Genomic DNA, 19,097 nt, shown 5'->3' with positions numbered 1-19,097 from the left:
TTTTTTTTTTTTTTTTTTTTTTTTTTTTTTTTTTTTTTTTTTTTTTTTTTTTTTTTTTTTTTTTTTTTTTTTTTTTTTTTTTTTTTTTTTTTTTTTTTTTTTTTTTTTTTTTTTCTGAGGAGTATGCATTGTTTAGCAGAATTATTTCAATTTTTCTCTTGACCCTAGCTTCTCAGCTTCTCAAGTTTTTCTTCACCCTCTTCAGGGATTACCGTTTGCATGGAAAGGAAGTCCCTTGCTGGATGTTTCTGTTTAGGATGGCCTTCTCACATTCCCTACGCAGCCACGAAAATCACCACGAGGACAAAAAGTTTTTGCTTTGCTGCATGCCTTGTCTAGCTGACCTGCTTAAAGAAATGGGATTCACCTTTAAAGGAAACAAACTGAGTGATCTCATAACATAGCACAGTGCCTAGAAAAACACTGCATTTCATCATTACTTGATGAATTTTTCTGCTACTGGGATAGAACTCTCCCTGTCATTCCAATGAAATGCTCCTGATCTAATTAGCAATGTATTATCCCTCCATTTTCTCTTCAAGACAGTGTCTAACAACGATATCCAACCACCTATTTCTTGCTGTTAGGTGGTGTTGACAGGGGCCAGGTGGACTGGTGAGGGAAGCAGCTATGTTTTGAGAGAGTAGATGAATATGGCACTATCAGAGACACACATATTCTAGATGAGGTTTTGAAATCAGTGGAATCTTGAAGTTCTACCACATGGCCAAAAGAATCCCCAGCCGTACAGCTTCACTTGCTGCCGTGGCAGATACAGCCCTGCCACATAATCCAGCCTCACAAGAAACTCCACTCAAGCAAAGACTCTGCAGGCTGACAGAGGAAAGGAACCAGCTATTATCCTACATGTACCATGGACAGGAATGCACAATCAGTTTCTCTAAAATATAAAGGCAGACCTGAGATAACACCTGTGAAAAGGGATTACCATTTTTTTTTTGAAAGCCCACAGTCAGTGTGAAAAACTTCAGGGCAAGACACTGTCCAAAGTCCATACTCTGTGCTGTTTCTGTTATAATTATACCGAAATACAGTTAAATCAGAAGGAAAAGGCGTAATGCTGATATTGTCCTTAGAAGAGCACATATCATATGTGCTGTTAAAGCACACATCAATACCAGGATAAGCTCCAGTATTTGGCTGATGGCACAGCTTTGCTGGCTTCTGAAGCTTGCCACCTACAGAAGGCACGCAGGGGCAGCATGCTATGTAACCTGGCTTGCTCAGCAAATCCTAATGAGAACAATCAGGCTCTCTCTCCATCTGGACTCCTGATGGACCCTGTAAATGGAACACACCAATCTAATAAAAAGAACACCAATTGCTACTAGAAGGCTTAATAAAAATCTTATTTTTTTTTAATCACTATTTTTTTTTTTAAATCACTATTCCTAAATATCATGGTTGTTTATCTTCTCTCTTGACACAAACCAGTGTTTCCACTTTGTTCAGTGGGTAAAACTGCTAACAAGGAGAGAAAAGGAGACATTAAAATGAAGCTTTCTGTCACTTGGAAATGCATTCCTTCTTACAGATGTGAGCCCAACACACAGTAGCTGGGAATGAGGCGTCTAAAAAATTCTCAGAAAGTGTTTGTGCAGGATGTTTTGCGTTTATATTTGCTCTTTGAATGTGTATTAAAATTAACTCTGACACTTACTCAGAAGAGCAACAACAGATATTTTCCTTATCACTCTTAGGCAGGTTCTGTGTTGATATCTGCCATTAAACTGCTTGTGTCTTATGTTAAATTCTCTTATGCAGTTACTCATAAACATAAATAGGAAAGCCAAGTCAAAACTGAGTATGAAATAAAGGTAAAAGAGAGCTCTGTAGAGTGAGGCACATTAAAAAATGCAAATATACTTTAACAATTTCATTAAAAGATATTTTAAAATCATTATTATTAAAAAAATCTACATCACAATCTCCACCCACCTGTCTGCAGTCATTTTTTACATCAAGGTTTGTAAGTACAGTTATGAGTGCTACCTTACCAGCACTTTTTTATTTTTAATAAAAAATTTATTATGCATAAAAATATTATGAAGTTTAATTTAACTCATGACAACTAAATGATGAAAAGTTCTTTCTTAGTCGTTGGTTGTTTTCATGGTTTTCACCTTCCCCAGATTTTGAGTTACAGTCAAGTTACAAGTTTGACAATGCAGTCAATGTCACCTCAAGTTACCTAACAATACAATCAATTCTCAAGTTGAAAATAAAAAGTAGCTAAGATGCACAAGCCTTGTGAGACTCAAAACAAGGGGAAAATCAAGCAATACATTTTTGCTGTTTAATCTGTGCTGATGGCAGCCAGGACCCTGCTGAAGTCCTTCCTTCAACAGCCAGGACTGGGAGCCCAGAATGGGCTTCAGACTCAAAACCCCTGAGGGCTGCATGCAGATTTTGCACTGAGATAACCCATGACGTGTTTTTATTCTCTTCCACAGTTACGAAGATCAGCTCTTTAAGAGGTCCTTGGAAAGTCTTCATCTTGGGCAGCTGTTTGAATGCTGGAGTTTCACAGGAGGAGCCCGACATCAAAAGTCAGCACCAAAGCTGCACGTGCTAACAGTGTTGATAACAGTGCTGATAGGCACAAACACAAGATGATGTGCTCCAGATGGACTGCCAGCAGTAAACATTTTTATTAACCATAAGGCTCTTTCCTGTCTTTAACGAAGTGTTGTTTCAAATATTCAAATTCATGCACGGCTTCCAAGGTGGAAGGATCCATCTCCACCCACTCTCACTACTACAGAAACTGCACATTTCTCACCAGTAGTAAGAAACAGTAAAGGGCAGAGCAGCCAAGGCCAGCCTTGGCAGCCAAATCACGTGGCAGAAATAGAGATATTTCCAACTCCTGGAGTACTTGCCAGGGGAAAAAAAGGAGGCCATGGTAAAAATGAGACAATCTGGCATCTGAATTTCTGATGCCTGCAAAAGGGAATGGAGGGAGTTTACAAAACGCTGTGTCCCTCACAGAGCATGAGTCCTGCAAACCTTTATTTTGACTGATGTAACACCTGTTTCATACTACACAAAACTTCAGCTTTGCAAAAAAAATTGAAACAGAGTCAATTTTTAAACAATCAAACCAACTAAAAAAAAAAAAAAAAAAAAAAAAAAAAAAAAAAAAAAAAAAAAAAAAAAAAAAAAAAAAAAAAAAAGGATTTCCTGCATGTAATTTTAAATATTTCTAAATAAATGAATTAGCTTTCCAGTCCTTTGACAGTGCTATTATATGTTAGTGCAGTAGAAATTCTATTTTTTAATAGAATTTTAATGCATGAGCCACAAAATCTCTCAACTATAAGAGGAAAAAGAAAAGTGTCTAAAAAACAGCAGAAATGGGTCAATGTGTGGACTCAGGAGTGGTCTGAGCTGCACCACATAACCACTTACAGGGCTAATGCTGAGGCAAGGAGACAGAAGGTATCTGCTCAAGAGGCTTCAAAGCAGCCTGCTTTCAGAAACACCCACTCAAGTGGGACTCTGCTCAACGTGTTGTTCATTAATTATATTTTTATATATATATTTAAGTACAAACATACTTTTAAATCACCTTTAGGGATAAAATAAAAATACCCCATCATTAGTTTAAGCAGTAGAAGAACGCTACTTACTATTTAAAAAAAATGTTTGGTTTTCTTCTGGGTAGTGCAGTTAGACCTTGAAAATAAAATTTCTGTTTAGTCTCAAGGAATAATACAGTTCCTCCTTCATGAAAAGTTCCTTATTTTAATACAGATAATACTCTATAACTTGGTATAGGATTTTTTTTCTCAGTGATGATGGATTAATTTTAGGGGAAATGACAATGAATTTTTTGATTAGAAGAAATTTAAGTGGATGAAGATACTATCTGTCAAATGTTTTTAGGCAGATATTAAAGGATACTATAACATAGATCACAATTTATACAAGCAGATAGCACACTGAACGATTACAACCCACTGCCATTTATCACCTGTCTACCTGGTTATGCTTTATGACAGGCTACAGTTTGAGAAACATCCAACATTCTGCAATGCTCTATTCTGAAAAAGGGTCTTGCCTCTAACAATATCTGATTTTCTGACTGAAACTGTCCATTACTGCAAACGTTGTTCTCACATGGTTTTAGAAGTGGAGTTCCAAAATCAGAGGAACACCTTCACCAAAACTTTCTCCTACACATGCCTTCATACTGGTGAGTGGCAGGGTAGGAAGGAGGACACCAACATTTAAAAATTCACACGAATATGGGTCTTTCAGGTTTGAGATTATTTTATGTTACAATTTATTCATCGCGAATTACTGAGGAAAGGACGCATATCTAGCTCAGTGTGTTGTTTTACATATATACATCTGCATTAATTAAATCCACAAAAATAATAGAAATAATTCATTATCTATGGAATCCGTAAATCGTAACACATGAAAAACAATTCAGGTGTGAAAGATGAATCTCTCAGTAAAAAAAAAAAAAAAATCTGCTGACACTACAGCATTCAACAAGATATAGATATATATATATATAACTATAAAAGCTAACATGAAAATATGAACATCATAGTCATCAATTCCTAAGCAAGCCGTTGCCATCCATCATACTACCATTTTACTAATACTGGTTCACTGGTAGGTTTTTGAGTCATGCCTCTGAATCTGTAATATTCAAGTATGCACAACCAGGCACTGAAATTTGACATAATTTGATTCTACTCAACATACAATTTCAACACCTGCGGTGCTATCTTAGGAACATTTCCACTGAGACGTTACAAAAGTATATCAGAAACATCAAAACAGGGGTCACTCTCTTCAGCACCTCCATCACACACACACACTTTACTAGAGGTGAGATCTGAATCAGACGATTCTCTGTTACAATTTCTCAATCTGTCCTTATCTAGAATATCCACAGAAAATACATCACCACCCTTCCCAAGAAGCAAAATGTTGTCAAATTTCTAAGTAGGAGCTGCAGAGGTAGAAGAAAAGCCATATTTGCCGTGGTAGATTCCGCATCCCCACCCACCATCCACCCCACTCCAACGCAATAAAAGGTGGTGATAAAATCTCACTTTTCTACCAAAGTATCCTGAGTATAAAAGAGATAAAGTTCAGCATAGCTGTGAATCCATCACTCACCCATCACTCAAAATTTAGGGCAGTCAGACTGAACGTCTACCACTGCTGGGCTACATGCAGAAGGCTAACAAAGAGATGCAGACAATTTGCAAAGGGTTCAAAAATAACAACCCTTCATTGCAGACAGCACAGAAACGTGCATATGGGTGCTTGCACATTAATCTTCTTTATCTCCAGTCTCTGCCTCTTAAATTCTTTATTTTTCTGTCCATGGAGAAAGAATCAGAACAAAATAAAGGACAGCTATACAGCATAAGTATGATCTATGAGACAATAACTGTTCACAAAAGTCAAAACAAGCTCACAGTTGAGTATTTTGAGCCTTTGGGAAAGAAAGAGAAAAAAAAAAAAAAAGAAAGAATTCAACATGCCCCAAAGCACATTAACAATAGATGAGAAGTAGATGCTAAAAAGTAATATTCTATAGAAGAAATGTACACATTTCCTAATGTATCTTAAAGGATTCTTCAGAAGAGTGCTATACCTAGCTTTAACCTGTTACCTTAGTCTAGGGCATCTGAGAGTTTTACACCTATTTACTTTTATATGGACTACAAGTTTCACCCAGATGAAAAAAAAACATTCATAGTCTCTTACAGTAACAGGGAGTCTGTCAAAATCAAACAAAGGTTTGGTAGCTGATTCATCTGTCATTGAATTCCTCCTGTATTCCATTTGACTTGAAGTCAGAATAACATTCTTTGCCATGAAAAAAAAAAAAACCTGTCATAGTTCTCTTGTGCCAGGCTAATCACTGCTATCTACATCTTCCAAAGGTACATTAGGAAATGAGATTACAAAGCACCACGGTTTTGTTTCTCCTATTTTGAGGGGAAAGAAACTCATTCAGTGACATAAATGTTTAAAAATATGCTTTATTGTCAGAGCAGACATGTAAGGAGTAAAATTATGGGTTAGTATTTGCAAACGAGTTTTGTGATGATCCCTCCTTTCTCCAAGGGTTAGGTTCATTCTCAGTCTTAGTTACTGCTCTGTGGAAAAGTAGTCTCTGGGACCGGCTTTGTTTGAGGACAGACATATAATCTCTGAAGGGTATGGTGGAGCTCCAGAGGATGCTGGCACGGTGCAACTGAAGAACAGCCCTACAAATTCCATACTCAGGCTGGTAAAAGTAAGAGTTACTGCAGCACACCTTATCAGTTTGGAGGGCAGAGCTCAGCAACCTCCAGTGTGCTCCACAGCATTCAGATACTCCTGAAAGAACTCAGTGTTAAGGGGCTATTTCACCCTTGAAAATTAAAATCAATCATCTTGATAGTTTTGTGGGTTTTGTTTTTTTTTTTTTTTTTTAAATGTTACCATCGGCTCAGAAAAGCAGGGTAGTAGTTTTTCACTGCAGGCATATAAATTCCCCAACCACAGGAACTAGCTAAAATTCTAAATGTCTTCTTCTCCTCATATTTATCTTTTGTCAAGAGGGACAAATGAGTAATTCTTTTTTGTTATACAGTTCTGTATCTGAGTCCTCCAAACAAGGCATAATGAAAGGAGCGTTACTTAGAAAGGAAATGAAGAGACGCACTTAAATTCAAACTATGCATCATATCAGTGTTGAATGAATATTCAGCTCATTCTTTCTAAAGCTTTTATTCATTATTTATTTAGGTAAAGCTCCCACTGATTTCTCTGGAATTTTTAGTTTTCAAGAGTAAGGACACCAAGCCGCAGGGCTTAATTATTTATTTATTTATTTATTTATTTAATTTATTTAATTAAAAAAAAACAAAACCACCCAGTTACTAAAGATTTCTTACTCTTCTAAAAAATCCAGAATGGTGAGTAAATCTCATCATGATTACAAAACTATTGCAAACTGGACAGCTGCACAGTAGATAGGCATCCTGTCACTGATTGGGAAGTTTCAGTGGGAGCCACAGCTTGCTGGGTTGAAGCATAAAAAGTTTTTCTGTTCTGAATCATCATTAGATGCGGGATAGTAGAAAGGTTTTAAAGTAATCATGAATGTAACAAGATATTTTTATTTAATTTATTACTGTTTTATAAAAATTAAACACTTTAGGATCCTGCTATTTTACTTTTTTTTTTTTTTATAATAGTATCTGTCACTTGGTGCTTTCTTTAAAAGAAACAAAGGTACAGGTTTTGACAAGGCTGGGGTTAAAATGGAGCTTTAATCATGGTTTATCAAAGGGGTGGAAAGATCAGACTGCCTCAGGTGGATAGAACAGTCAGTTCCAGCTTATTTAATTTAATGAGATTTTCACTTTACCAGAACACTGTGTATGGTCAAAATACTCACCTATTTCATGCTTTCAGGAGAACTTTCTCACCCAAACACTCAGGGAAAGGAGACCCTGGGAGCCTGAACAGCAAACAAGAATGCATTGGGCACAGCTGGTGATGGCTGAACAGGACAGTCAGTACAGCTTGCAATACTTTCCTCTAACGCTTTTTCAAAGCAGGATATTCTGATGGAACTGGAACCCATCTCATCTACTTTTAATGTCTACAAAGCGTACAGATGTCCTAGTTATTTAGACTCAGTCGTAACCAGCAATGAGACAAATGCCACTTCTACGCTCCAAATCGTCTTTGCATGGGATTTCTTCCTCCCATCTTTTGCTTGACTTCTTTGTACAAGATAAATTTTGTCTCTCGTATGACTAAAAAGGGGCTTAGCTAGCTCAGAAGAAAATATTCAAGCGTCATATTTTTAAATTTTAGACAGATAAATCCTAGTTTTCCTATCTCTGCAGAAGACATCAGAGTTAATTATGTATCTCAAAAGTAAGTCATATTTGCTAATAAACGAAACAGTAAAAATTTCCCCTTTTTCTGCTCCTATGTAATTATTTCTAATTCCAGATTTCTTTCAGCTTCAAATTAGTGTTTTCTTATTAATATTCTATGGCTTTAAACATCACATCACCTCTACTATAGTTTGTAATCCTGAAGGAAAAAAAAACTTTTCCCCTCCCCTCAAAACTTTCCAGATAGTTACAGAACATCCATGCTGAGCATATCCAATCCAATGTAACTGAGAATGCAGCAGAGTGTTGCAGATGAATTAAACCAAAGCATTTCAGGCTCCCTGTGTGCAACTCAGTTCATCTACGGCATCACTTTAATAATGCCTGTTGCCCTCTGAAGGTCTTACTGTCTTGTTCAAAAACTCTATTCTAGGCCTTCCTTGAAATGAACTTGTTTTCTCTCCTGATGAGGTTTATAGGTTAAATGGCATCTGAGTAATAATACTTTTTGTACCCTATTTAACCACACACTTTATGAGACTTTTTTTTGGTTTTGTTTTTTTATTGTTATTTTGAATTTTCTTTAAAGGTGTATTTTCACGATAATGCTGAACAGGTCAAGCAGATACAGATGGAGATTATTGGTAGCAAATTTTAAATGTAATCGGGAAAAATTATTAATAAATCACATTTTTAGAAATAATTTAGATTTTGAAAAACACTTTCTAATTAGATTTAAAAGTGCACAGAGAAACATCTGAAGAAGAGCAAGATCTTCTTCAGCTATTGGCTGAAAAAAATTATATTAAGTAATAAATTCAAATATTCCAATGTGCTGTTTCTAATCTACTTTTCCCCCCAAGACCACATGTGTAAATATTTAAATTGCTAAAAAAATTTTATAGAAACAAAAAGGCACACTAACAGCAAGGAACAAGCAATAACTTATTCTTGAGCACAGCCCAATAACAAAATCTACTTAATAAAAAAGTTATTAGACCGACTACCCAGTGGGATAGAATTCCTAACCATATTTTTTCTCTATCCTTTGAGATTTAAAACCCTAGAGGTAGTTTTCTTCACTCATCTATTAAGTGAGTATGATATTTAAATAATAATTCTGTTGTTGCTAATTTTAATCTACTTAAAATGAGGTTTTCAGGATTTCAATCACTTTTCTAATTATTACACTGAAAATACTCATTAAGTAAAATATAAACATTATAATTGTTACGACCAAGTCGACACAACATTCTGCCTGCTAAAAATAGCACACCAATTTGTAGCAAGCACTTAAAAATTTCCTCTGGAAAGCAGAATAATTGGACACCAATCCTTCTCTGTGCTTCACAGATTTAATTTGAGATTACTGGCATAGGTTTCAACTGATGAAAGACAACCTACAGAATACTCCATTGAAAAGTGTTCATCTCTAATGGTAAAATACCATATATTTATAGTGTATATAAATGTATATATACATAAAAACTTGTGACATATAAGTAAGAATGTTTAAATACATAGATATAAAACACTGCAGTTAAAATTTCAGTTAACTTCAGTTAGTTTAACCCTAGTATTAGAGCTGCCATTGTTTTTTACAAAAAAAATAAAGCAAAACATTCTAATCTTGACAGCATGCTGTGTCTCCTACATGTTTTATGTTATTTCTCAAATTTAGAGAGGCAGCTTTTATTATAATGACATTTATATAATACATGGTAGTTTACTGAGACACATGTATCTCTTCTTCAGTTTTTAATTTAGAAGTCATGCATAGACCCTGACTGTCGAAATTACAAGTTTTAACTTACAAGGAGATTTTATTTTCAAGAACTACCAGATCAATCTACCCAAACATTTAACAACCCAGAATACAAGCAGTTACAGAGAAACCTGCAATATACAGCATTATAAATACTTCTTCACTTTTCCCTCCGTCTTCAAAAAACAACTGAAAACTCAGAGGGAAAAAACAAATTTTAACTTTTCACTTCAGAAACATCTTAAATAAAGCTAATCTGTACTTCTGGAGTCACTGAGAGACACGATTATTTTTTTTTTAGTTCTTATTTCCTTACCATTCTTAAAAAGTTGCCTGGATTGTCCCTTTGAATCAGTGATGGACCTCCCAGCTCCCACCTCTGTTACCACCTCGTTGGCTGAGAGCAACTACCACAGAATATGAATATTAAGGTGCTGAGAAGCAGTTCTAACATTCCCAAAAAGCAGAGCTCTTAATCCTGTGTGATACTGCATACTGAAGCAACACCAAAGTACAGGCGCATTTGGGGAGAAAATAAAAGAAATATTTGAAAGACATTAATGCATTTGAGTATTCAAGCGTTCTTTGATTTGCTTGTTTGGAGTGGGGAGGCAGCAGGATTGAGAAGGGAGGGGGGGAGATATTTGGCCAGTTTTTTTCTCAGCAAAACCTCTTAGAAGCTATGAGACTGTGATTGTAGAAGTTCCCTCGGAAGATGGATCAGCAGAGAGAATACTAGTAAATATATCATATGAGATACTGTGCTGAGTTTGGCTGGGGCAGAGTTAATTCTCTTCACAGTGGCCAGGATGGGGCTATGCTTCAGATTTGTAGTGAACACAGGGTTTATACAGAGATGTTTTTGTTGCTGCTCAGCAGGGCTCACACTGAGCCAAGGATTTTTCTGCCATTCTGGCGAGGAGATTGGGGGTGCATGGGAAGATGGGAGGAGACACAGCCGGGACAGGTGACCCAAACTGACCCAAGGGACATTCCAGACCATGTGACATCCTGTTTAGTAATAACAATAAAACTGAAGGAAAACAGAGGAAGGAGGAGACATTAGGAGTAATGGCTTTTGTCTTCCCAAATCGCCGTTAGGTGTGATGGGGCTGTGCTCTCCTGGAGATGGCTGAACACCTGCCTGCCCGTGGGAAGCAGTGAGTTCATTCCTTGTTTTGCTTTGCTTACATGCAAAGCTTTTGCTCTTCCCATTCACAGGATATTCTGAGTTGGAAGGGACACACAAGCATCATCAAGTCCAACTCTTCTCAACCCATGAGCTTTCACCCTTCCAGTTCTCTCCTCGATCTTGGTGGCTGGGGAGTGAGTGAGTGAGCGGCTGCAAGGTGCTTGATTAATGGCTGGGGTTAAGCACCAACAGTCCTCTAACTGTGTGACAAAGTATTTGTTTGAGTTTTTTTTTCCTACTGCAATGGAGAAATGCTCAGAAAAAAGGTACTAAACTCTAGCACTGTACATCGTGTTCAATGACAAAAGCCCACATGATTTTGAGAGACATAGGCAATTGGATACATCAGCTTAGCTAAAGGTTGTCCTTCTCGTGAGTGAACACAGATGGATGCTTATATCTACTTATTATGTAAGAAAGATAGCATAATGGCCAAGAAGTTCCTTCCTCTGGAACTTCTGACTGGTGTTTAGCTAAAATGCAGTGCATCCCAACACATAAACCAAATGTTATTACTATCACTTACAACATAATTTACGTATAAAGTACTGCATTTATTTCCATGGTTGATTCTGTCCTATTTTGAGGTGTCATTATTTGTCTGTCACTCTCCTTCAATCATGATGAAGTTTCCTCTATCCATCCTGCTGACTGAGCTCAGGGACAAGTGTGTTCATGGGAATTTGAAAGCCTGGAGCAATGGGATGCAAATTGTTGATTATACTGTGTGTAATCAACCCAAGGCCTTTCTGTGAATTCTAAGCCTTGAAAGACTGAAAAAAAAATAATTCTGATAGATTTTTCTGTTGGTATTAGTTTAGATTTGATGCCTATACAAGCTTTTGATGTTACTGTACTAAAAACATGCCCAAATATACTAGAGATGTCTGTAATGTTTTATTCATGGAAATAATTGCCCAGGGATGGCCTGATCTCTGATGAGGTCTCCATTGCTATCTCATAGTAGAGATAGATAATAATAAACAGAAGATAAATATTAATGAAGCTAAAATAAAATTCAAGAAATGTCTACTTTTTCATCCCCTACAGTTCACATCAATCAAGAACTAATGGTAAAAGAACAACATTTTAAATTAAATTGGTTGTGACAAACAGCACTTTAGTATATTTTTAATGCAATTCCATAAAGTTACCAGTTAGTCCACGGAACTGTTTGGTACCAATGATTAACACTGAAATGATATTAATTTCTAAATCAGGATACAGTATTCTCCTTGTAGCAAGTAATCCCTTCCCTAGGGATATTACTTGTACAATGACTTGCATCTCATAGTATAGTCAATATATGAATTTACCCAGTCCTTTATCTGAAAACCTCAGCTTCATTAACACTCATTCACTGTCAGCTTTAGAGAGTTACTCTATTCCAGCATTAGCAAGAATACCTGATTTTTAAAAATAATATCCATTGCATTCATAGTAAAAATAATAATAACAAACACACATTTATAAAAATTGTGATCATCGTAGCACAAATATCAAAATGTGAATTAATAAAAGTCTCAGTAAAACTGGAGAGTTTTAGCGCAAAGAAGTAGGTATGAAGAGGTGAGAATTCACATGGAAAGTCCTTAATTTGTTCTCTTTATTTCCATTCACTGTCAAAATTAACCTTAATAATTTTTGGTCACAGTTGAGTTGATGTGTATAGCAGGTTTAATTACGTTTTGTGCAACACTTCCGTTTTAGAGAGTTTTTAAAAAAACACTGCACCTATTGGAGTACCAATTTCTGGCAGGTTTTCAAGGGATGATTTACTAACTTGCTGATTTACCACTATAGAGACAGTTCCCAATAAAATAAAAACGTTTCACAGTTCCAGTGGAAAAAAAAAAAAAAAAAAAAAAAAACACCAAACTTACAGCAGTACTTGTTTTAATACTTCATTTAAAACTCACACTTGACCTTATGCAGTTACTTACTCAGAGCTGTGCACTTCAAGCTTCTTTCAACTGCTTTGGAAGTGCAATTCTTTGGGAGGAAGAAAGCATAGGAAACCACTAAGTAGAATTTTTAAAATATTTGAGTTTCCATGACCAATTATGGCCCTTTCGTTTGGATGTGTCGCTGTTAATTTTCAAGGCAATCAAACAAACCAGTCCCAAAGTAAGACCCTAGAAATTAACTTGCATATTCTAGATGACAGGGTCTGTTACCTCCAGGCAACCTAAGAACTTCAAAACCGTTTTACTCAAAAGAGGAACACTGTGATTCTTTTAAGACAGAAATAATTCAGGACACGTAAATTTTTGATCCAAGAAATGTTCTTTATACAACTGACCTGGTAACATTAGCACTGACACTTCCAGGTGAAGTGTAAAGGTCTTTACTTTGGTCTTTTTTTACCGGCAGCTAGCCTGAAGGACAAAGAAAAACTTAGATATTCAGGATCTGAGACTACAGAAAGACCCCAAAAAATTAAAACGAGAGGAATAGATTAATATACAGGAAAACTTAAAAACCCATTCTATTTTCATTGATGATTGGCAGCCCCCTGGACCATCTAGCCATCAAAATTCATGCGAGAAAACCAAACTTTGCCTGCTTTGGTAAACATGAACAAATACCCCAATGCCAGTAATAAAATCATCTACTGAGAAGGATTTCAATTCCTGTTTAACATCTCAAGAAGAATAGATTAAAATAAGTTCAAGTGGGTAGATAATGGTTCCTAAATGGATCTACTGGAACCAGTAATCATGAAAAATCTCTTCTCCTGAGGTAGTTTTGTGAATCCTAACACACTAACAAATTTTATATCATGATACTTGAGATGGAAACTGTCACTCCTAAAACAAACTAACTAACTCTTCTACATAAATTTTCAATTAAAAAATAATATATAAGGGGATTTTTTTTCCCCAGATTAGATATTGAAAATTAATAATATGAGTTAGACTGGCCAAGTTCTCTTCACGTGTTAGCACTCAGTCCTTAACTTAAATAATTTAATTTATTCTTCCCACAAGAAGTTTCCTTGCCTGTAGCATGGGAAGAGTTCATATATTTTCAGATCAGATGAGTGCTTTGTCATAGGAGTTAGGACTTACTCCTAGATAAAAATACTATACATTTATAAATACTAGCATATATGTGAAAAAAAAAAAATCTACATTCAATTCAAATATTTGATGGTGTAATTGATTTTAGTCTGTTTTTGACATGTATTGAAAGAGCCAGTAGCAAATGTATTTCATACTTGATTTGTTTTATCCTTCAGAATCCTGCTTTGGAGAGCTTCAGCCTCTTCTTCAAACCTTGCTTCCTAAATTGTAAGAGTGACCTCTAGTGCTTCACAGCTTCGCTGTGTGATGCAAGTCTTTTTTGCAATGGTTTTAATATGCCTCCCCGTAAGCAACTGATTTAGTTTTGTGCCTAGTGCCAAATGCTATTAATGTGCAATTCAATTATCATGGTCTTGTGAAAATGGATGTATTCATAAACTGTACAATGCAGAATGATGAAGAGAATTAAAGCTGTGACTGGATTGCAGCAGAGTGTTTAACAAGAGGAACTTAGTATTCATGTTTAGGGCTACACCATGCACTTGAGTATCAAATGAGATATCATTACTGAATGACAGCACAAGATCATTTTGGTACTGCAGTGTGAATGTCTGGCTCATGGGAGCATGTTTAGTTTACAAACCATCCATATGCAAAACCCTGGGCTGTGGATCCACAGAGCACTTCAAACTTCTCTGCCATTGCTCAAGTGTTCCCAGGGAGCTGTCCCTTGCCACTGGGCTGTAAGGTTATTCCTGAACATTCCTCCTTGCTTTGACATGCACTTCCTCCCCACAGAAGCATTGCTCCTGCCCTCCCCATTCCTGTGATGCACAACCAGTGCCTTAACAGGAAGGGGAGAAAATGTGTTCAGTTCAGGTTATGAGCATCTGGCATTTAGGCTACTGTACTGCCACAGAACACAAAATGAAGTCCTTCAGCTTGTTCAACCTGAATGAAATGGAACAAAATAACTCAGATCTATTGCTGAATTATAAATGCCCTGAAAATTAGTTCCTCAGTAAGTTTTTAATCTCTTTTTTTTTTTTAATTTAAAGATAATTAATCTAATTCAACACTGAAAACAGGGATTTTGGGAAACATACATGATTTGCCTCCTAGAGAGCAGACTGTCTTTAAAGTTGTAATCACTACCTTTATTTTGTGATACCACCCTACTGGCTAACTCATTTAAAAAATAAAACTTTCTGCTGGAACTGTTAGCATTCTCCTCTTTAGTCATGCCTGAATAATACTCCTTAAACTATGAAAGCAGAGACCTTGAAGTCTTGCTGTCCACATTTTTCCTTGCTGTATTTCTGCTGCTTCTGAACTGCACTGTGATTGCCATTAAAGTTGAGTGACAGCTCAATTCAGAAGATGCAGATACCAGCTTTCAAAATTTTCAGTTGCTAAAAACCAAGCCGAAACGCTGCACAATAGAAGTCTGCCAGTAATGTCCATGTAAGACACTATTCCTCGGAAAATGATGCACTTAGAAAACAAAAATGAAAATGGGGCTGAACATGCATCCCTTAGTAAAATGCTGCTTTCAGACACTCTTAGATTGGAAGCTTTACAAACAATATTCTGTGCATAGACTCATGACAAGGATCTGTAGAAGGATTTTTGAACATTTCCAGGCTGCCAGCTTGCTGTCATGATTTCAGAGCATAAACACTTGTCTCAAAAATAATATTTATTCTTAATGTAAATAAAATATCCCCGAAGTTTTCAAAACACTCTGGATCGAGTTTTAAAACCATATGGAATACTCACATTTATTCCCTGCCACTGCCATGTGCCGGTGGTGAACAGACAGGAGGAACAGCAGCAGCCTCAAGAAGATTTCAGTGACAGAATCCATGTTCGCATTCATCGAGGTGTCCAAAAGAATCAGAGTGCTGGGGGAGCAGCTGCTCTGCACTTCAGCTCTGCTCCTGCCTCTCCCGGCGGTGCTTCCCGGGGTCCAGCAGCTCCTCAGCCCAGGGCGCTCCGCATCCCCCGCGCTCGCACTCGCAGCAGCTCCGGCTCTGCCTCCCCCTCTCGCAGCGGCGGTCCCCGAGCAGCGGCAGCCAGAATCTCTCCCCTCCCGATGCCACGGGAGCGCTCCGGCTCTCGGCTCCCGGCGGGAGCTGCACTCCCTGGCGGTGCCAGCCGGGAATCGCGGGGCTCTGCCGGCACACGGGCGAGGAGCCCCCCGGCCGCTGCCCTTCCCCTGCTGCTGGGGGGTGAAGGCGGGAGCATCCGCTGTGCCTGCTGCCCTTCCTCCCCTTCCTCCCGCTCTCTCACGGCCGGAATCTCTTTTTTTTTTTTTTTTTTTTTTTTTTTTTTTTTTTTTTTTTTTTTTTTTTTTTTTTTTTTTTTTTTTTTTTACACTTTCAGCCGCGAAAGCGTTACAAGTTCTGCTCTCTTGGAGCAGGAGGAGGAGGGAAGCGTTCTGCCTGTAGTGGAGAACCTGAGCCTGCGACTGAAATGAGCAGTCTGCTCTCACTTGCGAAGCGAGCTCAGGACTGAATGATCAGCTGCCCCCCAGGGGAAGGCACCATCAGTGTCCCTGGTGGGCTTTATTGCTACTAATACCACCATTAAAGAATTACATTCTCAGCTCATACGAGTACATTTAATGTAAGCATACGATGGTGCCTGTCTTTCCCAAAATATTCTAGCCCCCTAATATCCACTTACAGCATTTTGCTTTCCATACTTTCACAGAGCAGGATTTGTCTTTATACTGTCCTAATGTTTCTATTTGGGTTACACAGCAAACAGCTTCATTTGGGAACAAATTTTAAGTCATTATGTTTAAACTATATCTTAAAGGTGTTTTCCCTTGTTTGCCTTGTTTGGGGGTTTTTTGGGTTGATTGGATGGGTTTGGGGGTTGCCTTCTTTTTTTTTTTTTTTTTTTTTTTTTTTTTTTTTTTTTTTTTTTTTTTTTTTTTTTTTTTTTTTTTTTTTTTTTTTTTTTTTAAAACAAGCTAAATGACTACGTTAACTATAGAGAAGTTATTTCCCAAATATGAGAAATTAACTGCTTATTAGAAAACTCAAGACATTAATGAAGGCAAAGGCTTCCTTAAAGGACCACATCAATGGCTCCATCATTGCTGCTTCTGCAGTGCTTACACTGTATAGATTGTCTATATTTTGGAACAATTTACTATAAAAACATACAAAAGTAAGACTTGCCTGGTTACTATGAGGTGCATAAACAGCAGGCTTAGCAATTCTAGATGCAGCCCAGGAGCTCAGACTTTGTATTCTTGCTTCATGGGAACTGTCCAGCAGCTCCAACATAGAAACAAGGTTTTCCACCCAGAAAGCTGTTGCTGCCTGTGGTCAGACAGTAGACAGCATATTCCTGAGGGTCTCTCTTGCATTTTTCAGAGGATGGAATGGAATTTTCTGGAAGTTACCGTGTAGAACTGTTTGGCGTCATGAATGACTGCGGGATAGAGATGAACCGCGAATTAAGCTCCAGAAGCTTCTGAACTTTAGTTGTTTATTTAAATCAACTTCCTCCTTAGCCCTTGAAGGATGTTCTTATTCAACTGCAGAAGGAAGGGTAAGATGGGTTTTGGTTTCATGCAACCTCAGCTGGACTAAGTTAAGTGTTACAAAAATGTTCTCAAGGCTCAGCCAAAACAACTAAAATAAAGATACTAAAAAGTATTTTGAGAGGTGATCAACACAGGTTTTTGTCACAGTCTTTTAAAAATGGCAAATCAGCATGATTAAGATAAAAAAAGGCCTATTTCTAAACTTTTATACTGGACAGAAAATTTCAGGGGAAGTTAATAATCTATTACACAGCCACTCTTCCACTTCTCCATGTCAACTTTCATTTGAATGAAATGCAGGGAGAAACTGTATTAAAAATTATATGGATCATAACCTTCCTTCTAGCTCTCCTAAATCATCCTTTAAATTCCAAATGCTGTTCCCAGGTTTTAGCACAACTGTAGAGTCATTGTCCATAAGTTGGATTTCTTTGTTACATAGTTCCTTGAGTTAATATTGACCTTCCAGCTAAATTAATGTGGGCATAAAAATGTTCCTTGTGCTGCATCCCATCTCTAAAGAATATCCCATGAGATGGTCCTTGACTCTGCAGCTAGACAAAATTTCATGCTTAAAAATAGGACAAATATCACATAAAATCTTGGCAAGGACTTTCAATGTAATGATGTTCTTTAGGATTAGCTCTAAGATCCCCAGGGCTTTGAATTAGGAAGAATTATTATTCTGGTAATGCAATGCAAATTCAGTAAAAAGGCCAGTGCCCTTGTGGGTAAATATTTGTCTTATAAAATAGCTTACAGTCACCAAAATGGAACATCTAACAAAGAAAGGTCATAGGATTTGGGGTGGGTTTTTTTTTGGTTGAATTGCGTGCAAATATATATGTGGATATAACGCGCTTTTATAATTATGGAATAGCCAGTCTTAGACCAAAATAGTATGTTGAAATGTGTATATATGTTCCTTTTTAAACAGACAGAATTATAGAAGTCTATACAGCACATATCTGGAATATCAAGATAATAATCTCATTTATCCAGGGATGAATCTGTGGTATCTAGAAAGTGTATGAAATAGCATAGCTTGACTCAGTATATTACAACCTCATCTCTGCCTCTGCATCATTTCTCCCTCCTGCACCCATGAAATGTCTCTGCTCACATAATCTTACCTCTCTATTCCAGCCTCTCATTTCCCATTTCTCTTCCATACAGTGTCCAGGTTTTCCACTAACTTCTGGGCTCCTCTTTGTGGAACACGGACAAGTCTTTCCCTTTTTTACAAGCCTCTTCGCCTTTTTTTTTTTTTTTGTGTCCTCACTCTTGCAGTGTTTTGTTTTACTTCTCATATCTTGCATTTGAAATTTCCCCTGCGTGCCAAAAACCTGTTAATTTTATTTGTATTTGAATTGTAGTATTTTGTCCATTTGATTTGATAAAGGATTTTTCCCAGCAGGACTTCATATATGTATTATTTAGAAAGACTGCAAGTTCCCACAACAACAACTATGTCATGTTATAAATTAATCCTCACAGCTGAAACCACTGCAAAATTTAGTTGTGCAAAACTTGAATAATTTGATTTGGGTATTGCCAACCTTTTTTCTTAGTAGACTAAAACTAATGGAAATAGTTGCTCCTTAAAATTATTCTCACCATGACTTTCTGTCTATAAAGATGAAGCACTTTTAAATTC

At 37.0% G+C, this 19,097-nt stretch overlaps 1 protein-coding gene across 1 annotated transcript in view; it reads right to left on the bottom strand.

Annotated features, from left to right (window-relative positions):
- The window catches only part of LOC114058715 (contactin-associated protein-like 4), a 196,894-nt gene extending 181,060 nt beyond the window's left edge, over nt 1-15,834 (bottom strand). Inside the window, exon 1 of the mRNA XM_027886292.1 lies at nt 15,658-15,834. Coding sequence (XP_027742093.1) covers nt 15,658-15,757 — 100 coding nt within the window. The 5' untranslated portion in view covers nt 15,758-15,834. The remainder of the gene's footprint in view (nt 1-15,657) is intronic.
- Nucleotides 15,835-19,097: the final 3,263 nt, after the last annotated feature.

The sequence above is a fragment of the Empidonax traillii genome, unplaced genomic scaffold (assembly GCF_003031625.1).
Source record: "Empidonax traillii isolate 1590-97213 ecotype Southwest subspecies unplaced genomic scaffold, ASM303162v1 scaffold184:size927826, whole genome shotgun sequence".
Lineage (NCBI taxonomy): Eukaryota > Metazoa > Chordata > Aves > Passeriformes > Tyrannidae > Empidonax > Empidonax traillii.
This window is presented reverse-complemented; position numbering and strand designations above follow the sequence as displayed.